The sequence below is a fragment of the Pristis pectinata genome, chromosome 5 (genome assembly GCF_009764475.1).
Source record: "Pristis pectinata isolate sPriPec2 chromosome 5, sPriPec2.1.pri, whole genome shotgun sequence".
NCBI classification, from domain to species: Eukaryota; Metazoa; Chordata; class Chondrichthyes; order Rhinopristiformes; family Pristidae; genus Pristis; species Pristis pectinata.
The window spans coordinates 34,615,315-34,633,250 of NC_067409.1; the positions used below are offsets into that span (position 1 = coordinate 34,615,315).

Here is a 17,936-nt window from a genome sequence, read left to right on the forward strand (position 1 = left end):
GCATGGTCAGGAAGAGTGTTCCTGCCCAGTTTCACAATAAAAAAAAATCATTTCAAATGTTTCCTGGATAGAACATTAAGGGACACATTGCAATCAGAGATCTAACTTACCCGATTGTGTGGAAAGAGACCTACTGTGTGTTTCAGGGATGTTCTTCAGCTGTCAACTCAAACACATGTAAAGGTTACATAGGGCTGGTTACTTGTGTTGATGGAGCAGTAAGGCTACTGGACCTATTTCAATATTTGTACTGCCTCATTAATGCTGAGGCTCCCCAAGTGAAAATCAACTTCAATGATCTTAACCCTCTGGATTTAGTCTTCCAGATGGGTACATTTTTTTGAGAAAATGGTTAATCACTGGTTATCTTAAAGGATCACAATTAGAGCGGGTGAACAGGGCAGGCTGACAAAGCAGCATTTGAAGTAAGTGTACACAATATTAATTTTTCTGTCTACACCATTCAACTCCCACCCAAATCTTGCCAACAATATTGGGAAGACTTCTGCATAAGATACACCAGATCCTCAAATCATACATTCCAGGAGCCAGAACTCTACTGTGGTAAAATCAAAAGAAACAGCCAGACAAAAAATAAAAGGATGGGAATTCTGAATTAACAATAACTTCTACAAAACACTTCTTTACAAGAAAAAGATAAAATTTTAAAAAGAATGCCTAACAAATGAAATCAACATATCTTTGACTAGAAGATGTTCTCTTGGATATATAATACCCTAAGGATTAAAATGATCCTTTTACAATTTGAGGTCAAGGTATTTCAAATTGAATTACTGTATGTTTTTAATAGAATGAACAGAGTGTTCATTCCACTAATGACATAATGTGATTTTTAAGTTATTTTATCTTATCAATTGATGTCCTAGCTTGATCAACAATGGTTTGATCCAGTCCTCTTCACCATTTTTCATTACAGGTTACATTCTCAAAGTCTGCACAGGCTGCAGCCTTTTGTGCTGGTGTGTACGAACTAATCTGAGACAAAGTGTTCTGTGATCACCATCAGGAACAGTCTCCGGGTAAGTGGGCAGATCCAAGAAGCTTACAATGATGAGTAGGTGCCAGCCTGGAGAAACACTGTGAGCATTTTAAAAGCAATGTTTCTTTTGCTGCACTTTGCTCTATAAATTAATTTGTTTTGCTGAGAAAGTTTCCTTTTTAATTTTTTTTGAGTTTTTCTTTCTCCAATTCTTCAAGTAATTTTTATTGCATTTTTGCTTTGAAATAGCATTATTAAAATAGGGAAGGAATCTTTGGAGATTCCAATCCTGCTAAATAATTGAAATGGGGGAAAATTTTAAAGGTCCTTTCATAGGAGATACAATGACCCCATGTTTTTCCAACACACCTGGGATCTGCAACCAGATACAGTACGTTAAATGAGCACCGCACTCACAATTTCCACTGTAAAACTTCTCTATTATAGTGAACTGCAGCCTTTTAGAACCATCTCTGTACGTGGGTTTGTAAACCCCAAAGTAGAATGCTGCACCCAACATGTCCTGTAGCCTCATCAAAATGGGACTGAAAATTATACGGGAAAATTGGCAACTATCTACCTCCCTCACCATGTCCACATCCAGATACACAGCACAAGGTTTTTCTTATTGGAAAATAGATCTGCTCTATCATGAAAAGTTCTTGCATTTATATAATGCCTTTCACAACTTCAGGACATCCTAAGGCACTTGAAAGCCAATGGAGTACCTTTGAAGTACAGTGACTATTATAATGCAGAACAGCATTATGACATACTCTAAAGCAACACTACTAGCTTTGTGATGATTGGAGTTCATATTCAGCTATAGACATCTTTTATCAAGTACATGTGTATAATATTTGGCAAGAATACATATTTGAGTTAAAGCTAAAGGTTATCCATGTGCCAAGCTCACCATAATCCAAACGAAAGTAACACAACTGATTAGTACATTCTCTTGTACCTTGCTTTGAAAGGAATAGGACATGCAGGAAAATTGCAACCTCCATTTTGTCACTCAGTGAACTAGACTTATAGAGTCATAAAGCACAGAAACAGGTCCTTTTGGCCCATCAAGTATCTCTCTACATCAGTCCCAATAATATGGATGTGCATCAACAAGTTTTGTCCCAGCAGTATCAATGCAAATTCTCATTTCAAGGGTTTTTATTCAGGGACTTATTTTATCCTGCTCCCAACAGTTAACTTGTAATTGACATTGTAACAAATCGTCAGCTTGACTTAATTTCCCAGGACCAGTGCTCTGAGAATCATTAATAAATGCAATATGCACTTAAGTACTGCTTGGTTGTGAATTTTCCCATTGTTGAAAAACCATAACATTATTTGTACAACCAAACATATTAATGATTCCTTGTGGCATAAGTTCTAAAACTCTTTAAGATGAAACTAAGTGTGGAAGTGTATACTGATGAGAATATAAAGAGGCTTCAAGGAGCTATAAACAAGCTGAGTGATGCAGTACAAAGTTATCCACTCCTTTCAGAATTTAAGGTGAAATTAAACATTGCATCACATCTAAATTCACCTTAAAATCTGCAAGAAGGTGTAGGATCTCTGCCATAACTAGACTATAGGATTACAAAGGAGAGAAAAAACAGAAATACTGAGTATTTTTATCGTGTTTTGCGTAGTCACAAACAACATTGTTTATTGCCTACAAATGAAATCAGTTATTAACTGAATCAGACACAAAATAGTGATGACAAAATAGCCACAAAATCATGAAGTCATAGAGTCCTAGAGCATAGAAGCAGGCCCTGCAGCCCATGTCTATGTCAACACATCTAATATTACTCCCATTTACAGCCCATTGTCCATAGCTTTCCATGCTTTGGTGTTGCCTCTAGATTCTTCAATTCATACTAATATTTCATTAGCTCCACTTGAGGAAGCACAATGGCACAGCTAGTACAGCTGCTGCCTCACAACTCCAACAGCTCAGCTTCAATCTGTGTGTGTGGAGTTCACATTTCTCTGCCTGCCTGGGTTTTCTCCCATATCCCAAAAACATGTTGGTCGGTAGACTAATTGGCTACTGTAAATTGCCTCTGGTGTACAGGTGAGTGGTAGAGTTGATGGGAATTAAGAGAATAAAATGAGATTAGTGTAAATGAGTGCTTGATGGTTGGTGTGGACTCGATATGCCAAAAGCCCTCTTTCCATGCTGTATGACTCTATGACCCTATGCTCTGTGCTTTCCTAGCTGTTTCAAGTAACATTGAATCTCTTCCTTCAGGTTAATTGCACTTGATAAGAACAATGCACTACTCTTCCTATATTGGCATTCCTATACATACTGTATGAGAAAGTAATCAATAGATACGAAAAAGCTCCAACTCACCATTTCTACCAATGAGAGGTAAAGGAACATCCCTGCTGTCACTGTGAAAATCCACTGCTGAACATTGAGATCAGCTGATAGAGAGAGGCCAATGTAGAGTCCAATAAAAGCAGTTAGTGCACTAAATAAATTCATCAGAATGGCAATCTTTACTGATAAACCAGAGTTCAGAAGTACAGCAAAATCCCCTGCATGAAAAGAAAATGAGTGTAATTATTTAAAAATACACACAAACAGTGCATTAAGTACAATGGCCCATTGCCTCCCAAAGAAAAATGATTTGATGGTATAAACCACTGAACCTACATAGGCTAATAGGTAGGGAACTTGTAGTACAGGGGTGGAGATGACGTGCATCACATTTAATTTCATCTTAAAATGTGCAAGGAGTGAGAGAAGATGTAGGAGCAGTGGCATAACTAGACTGCAGTATTACAAAGGAAGAAATTCAGGTTAGCACAATGTCCTGTATTCCACACTTTATCTCTTTCACCCTGGGACCAATTGGTAAATTGGCTTATTATTGTCACATGTACCGAGATACAGTGAAAAACTTTGTTTTACATGCCATCCATACAGATCATTTCATTACAACAGTGCATTGAGGTAGTACCAGGGAAAAGAATAACAGAATGCAGAATAAAGTGTTACAGTTACAGAGAAAGTGCAGTGCAGGCAGACAATAACGTGTAAGACCATGATGAAGTAGATTGTGAGGTCAAGAGTCATGCAAGTGGGATAGAAGCTGTCCTTGAGTCTGGTGGTACGTGCTTTCAGGTTTTTTAATCTTCTGCCCGATGGGAAGGGGAAGAAGAGAGAGTGTCCAGGGTGGGTGGGGTCTTTGATTACATTGGCTGATTTACCAAGGCAGCGAGAAGTATAGACAGAGTCCATGGAGGGGAGACTGGTTTCCAGGATGTGCTGGGCTGTGTCCACAACTCTCTGCAGTTTCTTGAGGTCACAGGCAGAGCAATTGCCATACCAAGCCATGGTGCATCCAGATAGGATGCTTTCTATGGTGCATTGATAAATGTTGGTGAGTGTCAAAGGGGACATGCCAAATTTCTTTAGCCTCCTGAAGAAGTAGAGGCCCTGGTGAGCTTTCTTGGCCTTGCCGTCTAAGTCGTTGGACTAGGACAGGCTATTGGTGATGTTCACTCTTAGGAACTTGAAGTTTTCAACCCTCTTGACCTCAGCACCGTCGATGTAAACAGGAGCATGTGCACCGCACCCCCCCCCCACCCTTCCTGAAGTCAATGACCGGCTCTTTTGTTTTGCTGACACTGAGGAAAAGGTTGTTGTCATACCTTTATGTTACTAGGCTCTCTATCTCCTTCCTGTACTCCAATTCAGCATGACTTGAGATTCAGCCCACTACGGTGGTGTCATCTGCAAACTTGTAGACGGAGCTAAAGCAGTATCATGAGTGTATAGAACTCTAACTGTAATGCGATTATTTATTGAAGAAGGTGCTCGAATCCCAAAGGGAAATTGTTTCATTGTAGTGTTAAATAGAAATATGTCTTTTAATGGAATTGTTTTAGATGCTCCTTGTTTCTCTCTCTCAATCATTTCTTGGAAGAGGTAAAGCAAAGAACCCAGAAGGCCTGGCTCATCCTGTAGCACAACGGGAAATAGTCAGATTCCAGGGTGGGTAGATGTGGATGAAGTTACTCAAATATTTCCCTGGAGACTTTATGTGCAAGAAGGCTGCATTTCTGATAGATCTTTCCTCCATCCAAAAGTAAATCACAGAGTATCATCAATAAATAGACAAGTTCAAATGTTATCGTATGGACTCATGGCCTTGTTCTGTACTGTAAATTTCTATGATTTCATGATGATTATCCTGGCTGGGAAAAATCTGTGCTGCATTTCCTGTCCTAGTTCAGTCCAAGATACATCAGTCTTTTGGGTATTGTAATGTCCTACTTAACATTCAACTTGTGTGCTAGAAATCTTTTATATTGGAAGTACAGCTTTTCAAAAAACTAACAATGGATAATCTTGCAACAGCAGATTAGGTAAGCAGCAAATAAATGGGAGAGAGTTTGGCTGAGTCACTGGGGAAAAATGATGCACTAGATATGTGACACAACGTTCTCCCAGGATGTGCAGCAACTGCAATTCCAAATTCTACTTCAGGAGTGAACCAGGATCAGTTGGTGTTGTTTCCGTGGAAGCAACAATGCCAGAAATTGATTTGCTTCCTTTATACCGGTTGTCAGACAAGTTAACAGAACACACAGGTGGCCCTCTTTCAGGATGACAAACCAACTAGGCAACCAAGCAATAGAGATAACGACCTTAATGTCCTCCCAAGCTGAGATAGGTGCCTCACTATAGTGTTCCTCTGGCAGTGTCCTTGCAATTCTTAAAGGATTTATTACTCATGGAATGCACAAACCACATTTAACTATTTATCCCAAAGTGCTCAAGGAAGATCACATTGCTGAGGATGAATGCACCATGGTAAGTTCTAATAAATATACCATTTAGCTAGGAGATTCTTTCCACTGGGCCAATATTGAATTTTCAACATGTATACTCCTTTCTAATAAGAATGCTAAAAAAGTTAATGGTAGGAGTAACCACTGGTATCCAAGTATCAGCTGTTGCAAAGGAAACCTGTTGTATGAATTTCATCACCATTTCTGCTCATATAATAGTACTATACTCCTAGTAACACAGATAAGTGGACTGATGAAAGGCCTCGGATTGTGTTTCAAACAACAGTAGAGTCATAATGGGACAGTAACCCATTGGTAGACTGTCCTACCATAAGAGTATTGGTACCTGCATTTTAAGGCTGAAAATTAGCTCAGGTAGTAAGTTCAGGGCCTTCATTGTTATAGGTTCCAGAATTTGATAAGGAGATGAATGATAAGAAACCATAGAACCATAGAACCATAGAACAATACAGCACAATACAGGCCCTTCGGCCCACCATGTTGTGCCATCCTTCAAACCACACCTATGACTATCTAACCCCTTCCTCCCACATATCCCTCTAACTTAAATTCCTCCATATGCTTATCTAACAATCTCTTGAACTTGTCCAATGTATCAGCCTCCACCACCACCCCAGGCAGTGCATTTCATGCACCAACCACTCTCTGGGTGAAAAACCTCCCTCTGACATCACCCTTGAGCTTCCCACCCAATACCTTAAAGCCATGTCCTCTTGTTTTGAGCATTGGCGCCCTGGGAAAGAGGCGCTGGCTGTCCACTCTATCTATTCCTCTCAATATCTTGTCTACCTCTATCATGTCTCCCCTCATTGTCCTTCTCTCCAATGAGAACAGCCCTAGCTCCTTTAATCTCTCCCTATAATCCATACTCTCCAATCCAGGCAGCATCCTGGTAAATCTCCTCTGCACCCTTTCCAACGCCTCCACATCCTTCCTATAATGAGGCGACCAGAACTGGGCAAAATACTCCAAGTGTGGCCTAACCAGAGTTTTGTAAAGCTGCATCATCACATCGCGGCTCTTAAACTCCATCCCCCGACTTATGAAACTTTCATATTATTAACTTTCAGTTTATTAACTTTCAGTTAATTTCAGTTAATTTATTAACTTTCAGTTAATAATCATTTAGAGTATGAAATAGAATTAATCATCATTGTTTTTGGATAGTTCATTTATGAATGTGAATTTCATGATATCGATAGATGAAATAATTCATAAGAACTCACCCATTTCATGAGGAATTTCATGAAACAGTATGGCAATAGTAGTGGTGATACCAGTCTCGATCGATGACGAGAAGGCTGCACCTATGGCCAAGCCATCTGCAAAGTTATGCATGCTGTCTCCCACCACAATCATAACTGCCAACACATTAAATGTTTTCTCTGGAAAGAATAAAATTCACTAATATTAGACAACAAAAACAGAATTCGGACATCCTTATATTGGAATTTCCTTTTCTGAAAGGGTGATATTGAAACTTCAAATTTGTTTCTATTTATCCTGAATTAAGAAGGCATTCCAACTTTAAAAAATAAGGCTGGAAGCTCAACTATTACCCAAGCACTGCTTACACATCCTTATCCACTTATTCGGAAGCTTCCATTAAAATATTAAACAACAGGATCTAATTTCATCAAATTAATGCATTAGTATGTTTTATTTGCAGGTAATTATGAAGCATTATCCTGTGAGCAATGGATAAATATTGTTTAAAGATTCTGCCTGTTGTTCAGCAATGAAGTAATTTAGAGTCATAGATGCTGACAGCACAGAAACAGGCCATAGGTCCACACCAACCATCAAGCACCCACCCATATTAAGCACATATTATTCTGCCCACATTCCCATCAACTTCCCAACCTCCCCCCCCCCCCAGATTCTATCACTCACCTACACCAGGGACTATTTACAGTGGCCAATTAACCTACCAACTGACATATCTTTGTGATATGGTAGAAAACCAGAACACCCGAAGGAAACGCAAATGCTTACAGAGAGAATGGGCAAACTGCACACAGACTGCACCAGAGGTCAGGATTGAACTGAGTTGTGCTGATTGAACTGATTGAACTGGCAGTGGTCCTACTAGCTGCACCTCTGTGCACCCAAATTTTTTAAGCTGCATTTAGTCTCAGTAGTCTAACAAGGTCAAATTATTGGAATGATAGAAACAGTTACATGCAAGAATAGAGAAATTGGGTTGACATAAATTAAATAGCTCCCAAAAGTAGACATTAGTGCCAATTAAACCAACATGCAGACTTGATGCTGCTTGCCCGCTTACATAATAGCTATGTTCAGATAATTTGTTGGCTCATGCCCCAGTTAAAAAAATCCAATTTCTTGTCCAAGTGGTGATAAAAGAATGGTAAGAGTGAAGATGAAGACACATCATCATTTGTTGTGACAGTCACAGCCACCAGCTCAGATACTGACATGATTTAGAGATGAACTTAGAACTCTTAGTATTCCATTCAACATGAGGAACCTGCTGCCAGGCAAGTGGGAAATGATAGCTCAGCTCCCCAAAAGGTGAGACTGCACATGAGTCCTAATGCAGAGCACTCAGATTAAAACTTCAATTGTGATGTCTGCAGAAGAATGTTAATGGATACACACAAAGTTTGGTGCTTTGACAGGTCTGCCACAAAGCTTGCAGGAAATATTAAGAAGCATGGAGGAGTCCAACACCAACCAAGCCCAGGGTTTCATGCAGAGCTGCAGCCAGTCCTTCCCAGCATGTTAGACACACACAGATTCACCAACCATAATTGGTATACGATGGCCAATATCTCACAAGCAGGCACCGCAAAATGTCCTCTGCAGTAATGGAAGATCAAACCTTGATTACCTTAGCTCATCTTATTGCCATGCAAACTGTTGCTGACATGGCTCTGAATACTGGTGTTCCCATGGATTTATAGGGGTCTCAGCAGTTCAGTAATCTGTACTCTGACAGGTTATAGAGTCATAGAGAGATACAGCAGGGAAACAGACCCACTAAGTCTGCTTCGACTATTAACCACTCATTTATACTAATCCTACATTAATCCCATTTTGTATTTCTCCCCACATTCTCATCAGGTCTCCCAATATTTTCCCACTAACTGCTCGTTAGGGGCAATTTACAGCGGCCAATTAACCTAACAACTGGCACATCATTGGGTTGAGGGAGGAAAACAGAGTACTGAGAGGAAACCTATGTGGTCACAGAGAGAATAAGTAAACGTCACACAGACAGCCCCCAAGGTCAGGATTGAATCCAGGTCTCTCACGCTGTGAGACTGCAACTCTACTAGTTGTTATAAGGAGTTCTGAGGCATCATCCTGGGACAATGTTAGTGGTTTCAGAGGCATCAATCAGCTGGAAGGCAGTGTTTGTGAAGCTACCACTGCCACTCCCCCAGTCCCTTGTTATCCATCAGCCAGCCAAACCAAGCTGTTGCTATACAGAGACACAAGAGATTCTGCAGATGCTGGAATCTGGAGCAACACACACAAGATGCTGGAGGAACTCAGCAGGTCGGGCAGCATCTATGGAGACAAATAAACAGTTGGCGTTTTGGGTTGTTACATACCAGCAACAATAGAAACACACTGAGTCAGGTATAAGTGTCAGAAAATATTTTATTAATAACTACTTGTAATAATAAGAAAAGTAAAAATGTTAGATGTGTTAGATATTAAACATTAACCCCAAAACTAAACTCAAAGTGTGTGTGTGGCAAATTCCCAAACTCCAAGTCCAGGAATAGTTCTCACAAGTTCAGTTCAGCAAGTCATAAGGTGAAATGTGAGCAAAGGCTTTTGCAAAACCACTGTTGACTGAAAAGAAAATGTAGAGAGAATATAAAGAGAAATTACAAAATCCAAATGTTCCACGATGGAACCCATACGACACCTCAATTACTGATGACCTCCACTGCTTTGTCTCATTGACCCAAAACGTCGACTGTTTATTTCTCTCCATAGATGCTGCCTGACCTGCTGAGTTCCTCCAGCATTTTGTGTGTCTTACTATACAAGCCAGAAGATGCAGACCAAATTCAGAACAAGAGACAGGAGATGCTGGAATCTGGAACAAAAACCAAACTGCCAGAGGAACTCAGCAGATCAGGCAGCATCTGTGCAGGGAAATGGAACATAAATATCGACTCCAACGCTGTTAAGGGTCTTGCTATTGACTGTGTACTTTCTCTTTACATTTGATCTCCCAAAGTGCAACACCTCACACTTGCCCATTTTGGTTCATTGTTAGCTGTTGATTTTTTATTGTGCCCCAGCTGACACCATGATGGTCAGCAGCAGAGTTAAGGTTACGACGTGGGACTGGAGAATGGGGAGTTGTAGGTCTGTTTATTGGTATTACAGTCAGGTAAGTGGGGAGAGTACAGCCAAAATCCCTGAGCAGATCTGGTCTCCTGCTGACATCCCTACTTTCACTCTTTCTTCGTCCTTCTTCCCCTTCCAGCAGTTTTTTTGTCCTGCTTTTGCTCGTTCTCCCAGAAATGTTGTACTCTAAAATTAATGCCTATTATTACACCACAGCAAGCTGCAATTGGCTTGTACAGTAGCCTTGGTGCCCAGACAATTCCCTTCAGAATTTGGAAAAACAATCCCCGTAGACTTTGGCAACAGTACAGAAATTTGGAAAATGCCAAACGTTCATGGAATTGTGGCAAAAGCTAGCAGAATCAATGAACAACTTTCTGACAACTTGAAATTGTGCTGGCAGGATCTCCTTCGTGTAGCTGGACACAGGTTCTGCTGTGTAAAATTAAGAGATAGAGATATTGGAACATTAAGCTTCAATGCAGCAGCTTTGCTCTCCAATTGATAATGATTTCATGATAGGCCTACTGTGCTTCCTCCTGGCAGGGACTGAACCAAATCAGGAGGAGAGATGCCAACAATCAGCCACTCGTGCTTCAAGAAATTTCCTACTTCCATGCACATAGATCCACATATGGAAACCCAACAAGTCCTGAAGGTTAGATGCTGACGGATCTGACCATCTGCTCCTTTGTTGCACTGATGATTGAGTCCATTTAAAAATTGCTAAAAAGCCTTTGACAGCTGGTGGGCTGACAGGACTGACTGAACAACGACTGTTAGGCACGGAGGATCAGTTTTCTTTGCCCCCTGTGGCTAGGCAGGGTCTGCAGGTGGTAAGTTCAGGCAGTGCGCCAGCACCAGGCCAATCTGGCCATTCACAAACGCACATCCTTATCAATCTGCTACCCAGTACGACTTGTACCACAGATGTGAACGGTGAACTTTCACAGTGAACAGTAGGGCCCTGGGGAGTATTGTCGAACAGAGGGACCTAGGATTACAAGTAGATGGTTCACTGAAAGTGGCGTCGCAGGTGGACAGGGTGATGAAGAAGGCTTTTGGTATGTTGGCCTTCATCATTCAGGACATTGAGTATAGAAGTTGGGATATTATGTTGCAGTTGTACAAGACACCAGTGAGGCTGCATTTGGAATATTGTGTTCAGTTTTAGTCACCCTGCTATAGGAAAGATGCTGTTAAGCTGGAGAGAGTGCAGAGGAGATTTATGACAATGTTTCCAGGACTCGAGGGACTGAGTTATAGAGAGAGGTTGAGCAGGTTGGGACTTTTTCCACTGGAGGGTAGGAGAATGAGGGATAACCTTATAGAGGTGTGTAAAATTATGAGGGCCATAGATAGGGTGAATGCACACAGCCTTTTTTCCAGGGTTGTGGAATCAAGAACTAGAAGGCATGGGTTTAAGGTGAGAGGGGAGAGATTTAATAGGAATCTGAGGGGCAAACTTTTCACCCAGAGAGTTGTCAGTATATGGAATGAGCTGCCAGAGAAAGTGTTTGAGGCAGATACTTTAACAACATATAAAAGGTAGTTGGACAGGTACATGGATAGGAAAGGTTTAGTGGGATATGGGCCAAATGCAGGCAAATGGGATGAGCTTAGATGGGAATCTTGATCGGCATGGACCAGTGGGGCCAAAAGGCCTGTTTTCATGCTGTATGACTCTGTGACTATAAATGTGTGAGTGTAAAAGGCATAAGATTGAAATCACTCTGTCACCAGCTGCATGCAAGAAGAGGTGCCCCAGAGAGGGATTTCGTGGCTCAACTCTCTTCTGCATTAATAATATGATAAACACATTATCCAGAAGACTGCACTATAACATTCTGAATATATAAGAGCGTAACAATATAATGGAAGCAGCAATATGCATGTGTCCCTTCAGAACTTCTCTGCAGTTCGGTAAGTTCCACTTCCCTTTTCTGGTCCGTCCCCCAAAGTCTATTCTCTTGGTACCCACAGATCTATCAATTTTAATTTGAGTATGTCAATTATTCTTGAGCTAACACCTTGATAATATATTGGCATCCAAATGGATCTCTGGGTTTCAAGTTCAATCTACTGATCAGCAAAGTGAAACATTGTGACTAGATATTGGAGTCAACCCTCTGCTAACCCTGTTCTTCATAAAGCAGTGGCACTTACATCCACTGTCTGAAAAAATGTGCAAAATTGGGCAAAAATACATTAAAAGTAGCGCAATGGCTCTCTGCTCCAAAACGGGACCTATGCAGATCCTCTCTGAAGCCACGTGTAAATCTCACAGTTGCTTTGCCAATGCTGCACTGACAGCTGGGAAGTGAGTCCATATTTAAAGAACCCTCCCCAGGGCACCTACAGTACAGCGACAAGAAAGACTGTCATCAAGGTGAGGGAATCCTGGGAGGGAGAGGGGACACAGCAATCACTAACATGTATGAAAATTCTCCATGCATTGAACTGACCTGATTGGCAACCTCATTGTGAATGGTTGCAAACTGCTGCAAGACATGGGCTGAACCAGTGATCACAGCTTGCAACTCGCAATTGATTTTAAAACAATCGATGAAAGGAGATCCAGTGAAGTATTTTACATAATTGAAAAGTGACACTGGGAGTGATGCCCATGTGATCGTGCATACACTTTACTTGCCACCTCAATCCTGAACCTAGCATGATGTGTGCCTAGTTTTTTTGTGTGAGTTAACAATGAAAGTTTATAGCTTTTCCTGGAAGATCCTATTTCTGCTGGCAGTAAAGGAAACTTGCACTGCATGATCTGTCATGTTATTACCCATGTAACTGATAGGAATCGTCAATATGCTAAGGCAAATTGGACAAAAACAGCCCAATCCAATTTCCTGTTTTTTTGCTATTTGACCAGATATGATTGCTAGCATGATCTAATGTACACAAAACAGCTTCTTTTTACAATGTGTGCATATAAATCTTACACATGGGTCCAGTTTCTAGGCTTTTTGTGTGCATTCAAAATAATGTACTTACTTTTGTCATTTGCAGAATTACTGTCTATTGCATGGTCTGTTGTATTTTCAAGATTTTCTGAATCTTCTGGATTTTGCTGTTTGCAAAATGAGATTCAGTTATAAAGAAATAACAGAGACAAGACTGACAATTCCTTTAAAATCTTCCCTGCTAAATGTACATTAACACAATAGATATTATGATGTTAGTTTGGACAAACTGATTTCATAACATTTTCAGTTAATGTGAAACAAACAAATTTAAATGTATCAAATATAATCTTTAATGGAACTAATTCAAAAAATAATTTTACCAATATTTTTAAAAAATGTGTGGGTCATCATAAAGTTTAAAATACTGTACTCAAACCTGACTATTTTGAATAAACCAAGTGGAGATTTTCAATGAAAAATCTTAATTCTATAAATAATTGCAATTTAGTAAATAACACGTTAATGAAACCTTGCATGCCTTTATCAGAGTATTTTAAAAGCTAGGTATAAGGCTGAAATTTTGCAAAGCTAGGTTCTCATAATATAATTGAAAACCTATTGTAAATATAGTAGCTGCAGAGTTGGTTTGCCAGCAGTCAAGAAATTCTACAGTGAAGCAAAAGGTAGGTGCTTCTGACAGCTCTTCCTGTGGGTCAGGCTTAAGCCTCCTCACTCCTGATTTCCCAAGAAAGCTTCTGGCCATCTTTTCAGTAATTGCAGCCCTTTTTTTCTTGCTGCAGCCATCACCTCCTTGGACCCCAATATCTTCAGCTCCCAGCAGTTGCCACGAACTTCTTCCCCAAGGGTTGTCCTATTGTCCAGTTGCCAGGCCATTATTTTCTTTTAAATACTTACATCTGAACTCATGATCATTAAAGCAAATTATCATTCCTCCCACAGAGTTGACCTCAGTAGTGCCTGCGTTAGTGCATCTTCGACCCTCTGGTTAGTAAAGTCTACTTTTTGGAAAATCAGATGCACCGGAATCAGGTCAATTGCATTCCTTTTCCAATTCTCCAGTCCTTTGCCTGTTTGCATCATACACTAGTGGTGGATACTGGTAAATGTTATTCTATCATATTTTCTGACTACTTTATCACTGATCGAACATAGGACAAGCTTAATCCAAGTAGCACCTTACCAGTTGCAGGGTGGAAATAGATTTGCCTCTCTCTGATTGGCTATTCAAGTTAGTCTCCATTGGAACATCATGTGAATGTGCCAAATGTCCATTTCCAAATGTCTAAGTTGGGAGAAGAAACGTGAGGACATCTTAAACTCCACCACCATTCAACAGAGACTAAGTATTTGTGCATTTCATTTAACACACAGATTGACAAGAACCACGGAGAGTGATGTTGCTTGTGCTACTACCCAGCTAGGGCTCAGAAATGAAGTGGTATTGAAATTAAAATCAAAACAGCCTGGAGTCTTCGCCTACCACTGATGCCAGTGCCCAGTTTTGAGGCCTGCCTTCTGCCAGTGGGATACCCACCTAACACAGACAGGAACTGCATGCATGAGTACAAATGACAGCAAATGCTATCATCTGAACTTCAGTGCTGATATTGTCACAGCCTGCCTTGCAACTGTCAGATCCTGCTGTCACCGAGGAATCATGGGTGGCATTAATGAATTTATCTTTAATTTTCTGCCCTTTTGTCAGTTAATGAATAAGTAGACAAAATATAATCATCAGCTCCTGTCAAGTAGAGCTGGAAAGGTTTTTAGAGACCTGTCTCCCAGTTGTTAGGTTCACTATCTAAGTACATCTGAGATGTTATGCAGGTGCTGCTGTAATTTTGCACCATGGTTTTACTTTATTATGTTGCCAATGGTTATTCTGCCTCCCCTATAAGCTGATGGTGCATGTCCTTGACAGGTGGTCACCACAGTCAGATTTCCTACTGGAAATATGTGCACCACTTGTGCACATTGACAGTCACACCAGCTGAGAAGGGGGTGAGAGTGATGTTTCCACTGAGCTCACCAGACCTTTTTCATCCTATGCACAGGAGAAACACCACAATGGGTCTGTTCTGACTATCTCTTATAATTTTACATACCTCTATCTGACCATACCTCAGCCTCCTTTGCTCCAGGGAAAACAAACCCAGCCTATTCAATCTATCCCCATAAATAAAGTTCTCCAATCCAGGCAACGTCCTGATGAATCTCCTCTCTACTATCTCCAGTGCAACCATATCCTTCTTATGGTATGGCAACCAGAAATGCACACAATACTTTAAGTGCAATCCAACCAGTGTTTGTAAAGGTACAACATAACTTCCCAATTTTTATATTCTCTGTCCTGACCTATGAAGACAATCATCCCATATGCCTTCCACACCACCATATCTACCTGTGCTGCCACATTCAGGGAGCTATGGACTTGAACCCCAAAATTCTTCTGTCCAATAACATTCCTTGGTGACCTCCCATTTTTTATGTATGTCCTTCCCCTACTTGGCTTCCAAAAATGCATCACCTCAAATTTATTGGGATTAAATTCCATCTGCTAATGATCTGGCCAACTTTCCATTTGATCTATGTTCTGCGGTAGCTTAAGACAGCTTTCTACGCTATTCACAACACAATACAAACTAACTAATCGTTCCTCCTACATCCATATTCAAGTCATTAATATATGTCATAGACAACAAGGGTCTCAGCTCCAATTCCTGTGGTACACTACTCGTCACAGATTTCTGATCAGAAACCTTATTTTCACCACAGCCCTGCCTCCTATCACCTAGCCAATTTTGGATCCAATTAGCTGGCTCGCTTTGGATCCCATGTGCCTTAATGTTCTGGAGCAGCCTATCACATGGGGCCTTGTCTTATATATAAACAACAGACACAAGAGCCTGCAGATGTTGGAATACTGAGCAAAAAAAAAACAAACCACTGAAGGAACTCAGCAGGTCAAGAAGCATCTGTGGAAGCAAAGGGATCGTTGATGTTTCAGGTCAAAACCCTCCATCAGTTCAATCCCTTTGCTCCCACAGATGCTACTTGACCCATTGAGTTCTTCTGCAGTTTGTATTTTGCTCCATATAGACAATGTCTACCACCCTCCTTCATTAAACTTCTTAGTTACTTTGTCACTCAGAAGAATGTCCTGATTAAGCATAAGTATTGAATGAGCATTTCTTTTAATAACAAATCTCAAGTTATGTTGAACTCTTTTTCTAAAAATATTCATTTTTGATCTTACCTGACCCCTAAATGTCAGGATGAGTGTGAAAAGTTTTTCAATTAGGAAAAACGCATATATTCCTCCAAGTATTGTAAACATTTTCCAAATGTACCCTTTGCTTTCAGGAGAATGGCTGGTGGCTTCTTGCTCATGTGTGTGTAGACCAAGGACCTAAGAGATGAGCAAAGGCAGATAATTATTTATTTATATCTCTTTATGAAGTTAATCTCCCTGGGAAGGTATGCCAGGGAATCATTTTTAATCAGTTACATCTACAATATTTAGAATTGCTATCTTAATTCAAATATGTGGCCAAAGGTTGTTCTATTCAAGTTGTGACCTCCACTTTGAAAAGAGTAAGCCTAAAACATATCCAAAATTGGGCCTTGGGCCTTATCCAATTGAAAGATTTCCTGGCAGTCCGTTGACAAATCAGCTTTGGATTTTAGGCAGATGAGTTCAGGTAGGTCCTGGAAGGAAGGTAGTAGGGTAGCATGAGGGTATGGGTCAAAGAATCATAGTGCCTCACAGCACAGAAGTAGGATCTCAGCCCACTCTGTCCATGCCAAGCACTAAGAGCCCATCCATACTCATCCCATCTACTAGCACTGTGTCTATAGCCCACTATGTTTTGGCAATTCATGTGCTTGTGGAGATACTTCTTAAATGTTGTGTGAGTTTCTGCCTCCACCACCTTCTCAGGTAGTGAGTTCCAAACTCCAACTAGCCTCTTGGCGAAAAAATTCTTCCTTGTCCCCTCTAAATCTCCTAGTCCTTACATAAACCTAAACTTCTGATTATAGACACCTCTGCTAAATGGAAAATTTTACTACTGTCTACTTGTCCGTGCCCCTCATAATGTTGTACACTTCCATCAGGTCTTTCCCAGCCTCTTCCACACCAAGGAAAACAAACCCAGCCTATCCGGTCTCGCCTCATTACTGGGACACTCCATCCCAGTTAACATACTATTGAATCTCCAGATAGTGTGGGAGTTGATGTTGGGGGAATGGGGTGAGAAGTGGCAGTGACAACAGGTTGAGACAGTTGTGAGCGGGTGAGCAATCAGGAGGACAACATCTAAAGGTCCCTGTGACGTCAACAAACTAATTTTGCAAAAGTGCCTCAGGTTTCTCACTGCACATCAAAAGGTCCTTCAGAAGTTTTTCATTGGTTGTGAGCATTTTAAGACATCCTGAGGTTGTGAAGTGCACTTGCAAGTCTTCACATTTTTTATACTTTTTCTGCCTTAATTAACAAGGCATTTGAAATAAAATGAATGCAAGGTAGCTTTTGGCATATTTGGATAATTTTGCATGAATTTTAGACCTGTCATGGAGCCAACCAATTTCTAAAGCATGGTAAGCCACACACTTGGACTTGCAGGGCCATTTTTTTTAGTCAGAGCAAATGCTCGTGGGAAAGGTTTCTGCCAGCACTTTTATGTACATGGTGTACTAGAATGAAAGTTGCTCTGAGTGATGTCAAATAGCCTATAATATTTATTTGATATCAAATGTGCAAAATCCTCCCACATACAAGTGGCCAAAAGGGTACTGAGGTAGGTTTTAATACTTTGATGTGGTTT

The 17,936-nt window shown here is 40.5% G+C and overlaps 1 protein-coding gene across 1 annotated transcript in view; it reads right to left on the bottom strand.

Moving 5' to 3' along the window:
• Nucleotides 1–17,936, bottom strand: part of LOC127570642 (zinc transporter ZIP12-like) — a 39,200-nt gene that overhangs the window by 4,636 nt on the left and 16,628 nt on the right. Inside the window, exons 8-12 of the mRNA XM_052016389.1 lie at nucleotides 16,367–16,519; nucleotides 14,291–14,392; nucleotides 13,178–13,253; nucleotides 7,063–7,221; nucleotides 3,366–3,553 (exon numbers count right to left, since the gene is read on the bottom strand). Coding sequence (XP_051872349.1) covers nucleotides 3,366–3,553; nucleotides 7,063–7,221; nucleotides 13,178–13,253; nucleotides 14,291–14,392; nucleotides 16,367–16,519 — 678 coding nt within the window. The remainder of the gene's footprint in view (nucleotides 1–3,365; nucleotides 3,554–7,062; nucleotides 7,222–13,177; nucleotides 13,254–14,290; nucleotides 14,393–16,366; nucleotides 16,520–17,936) is intronic.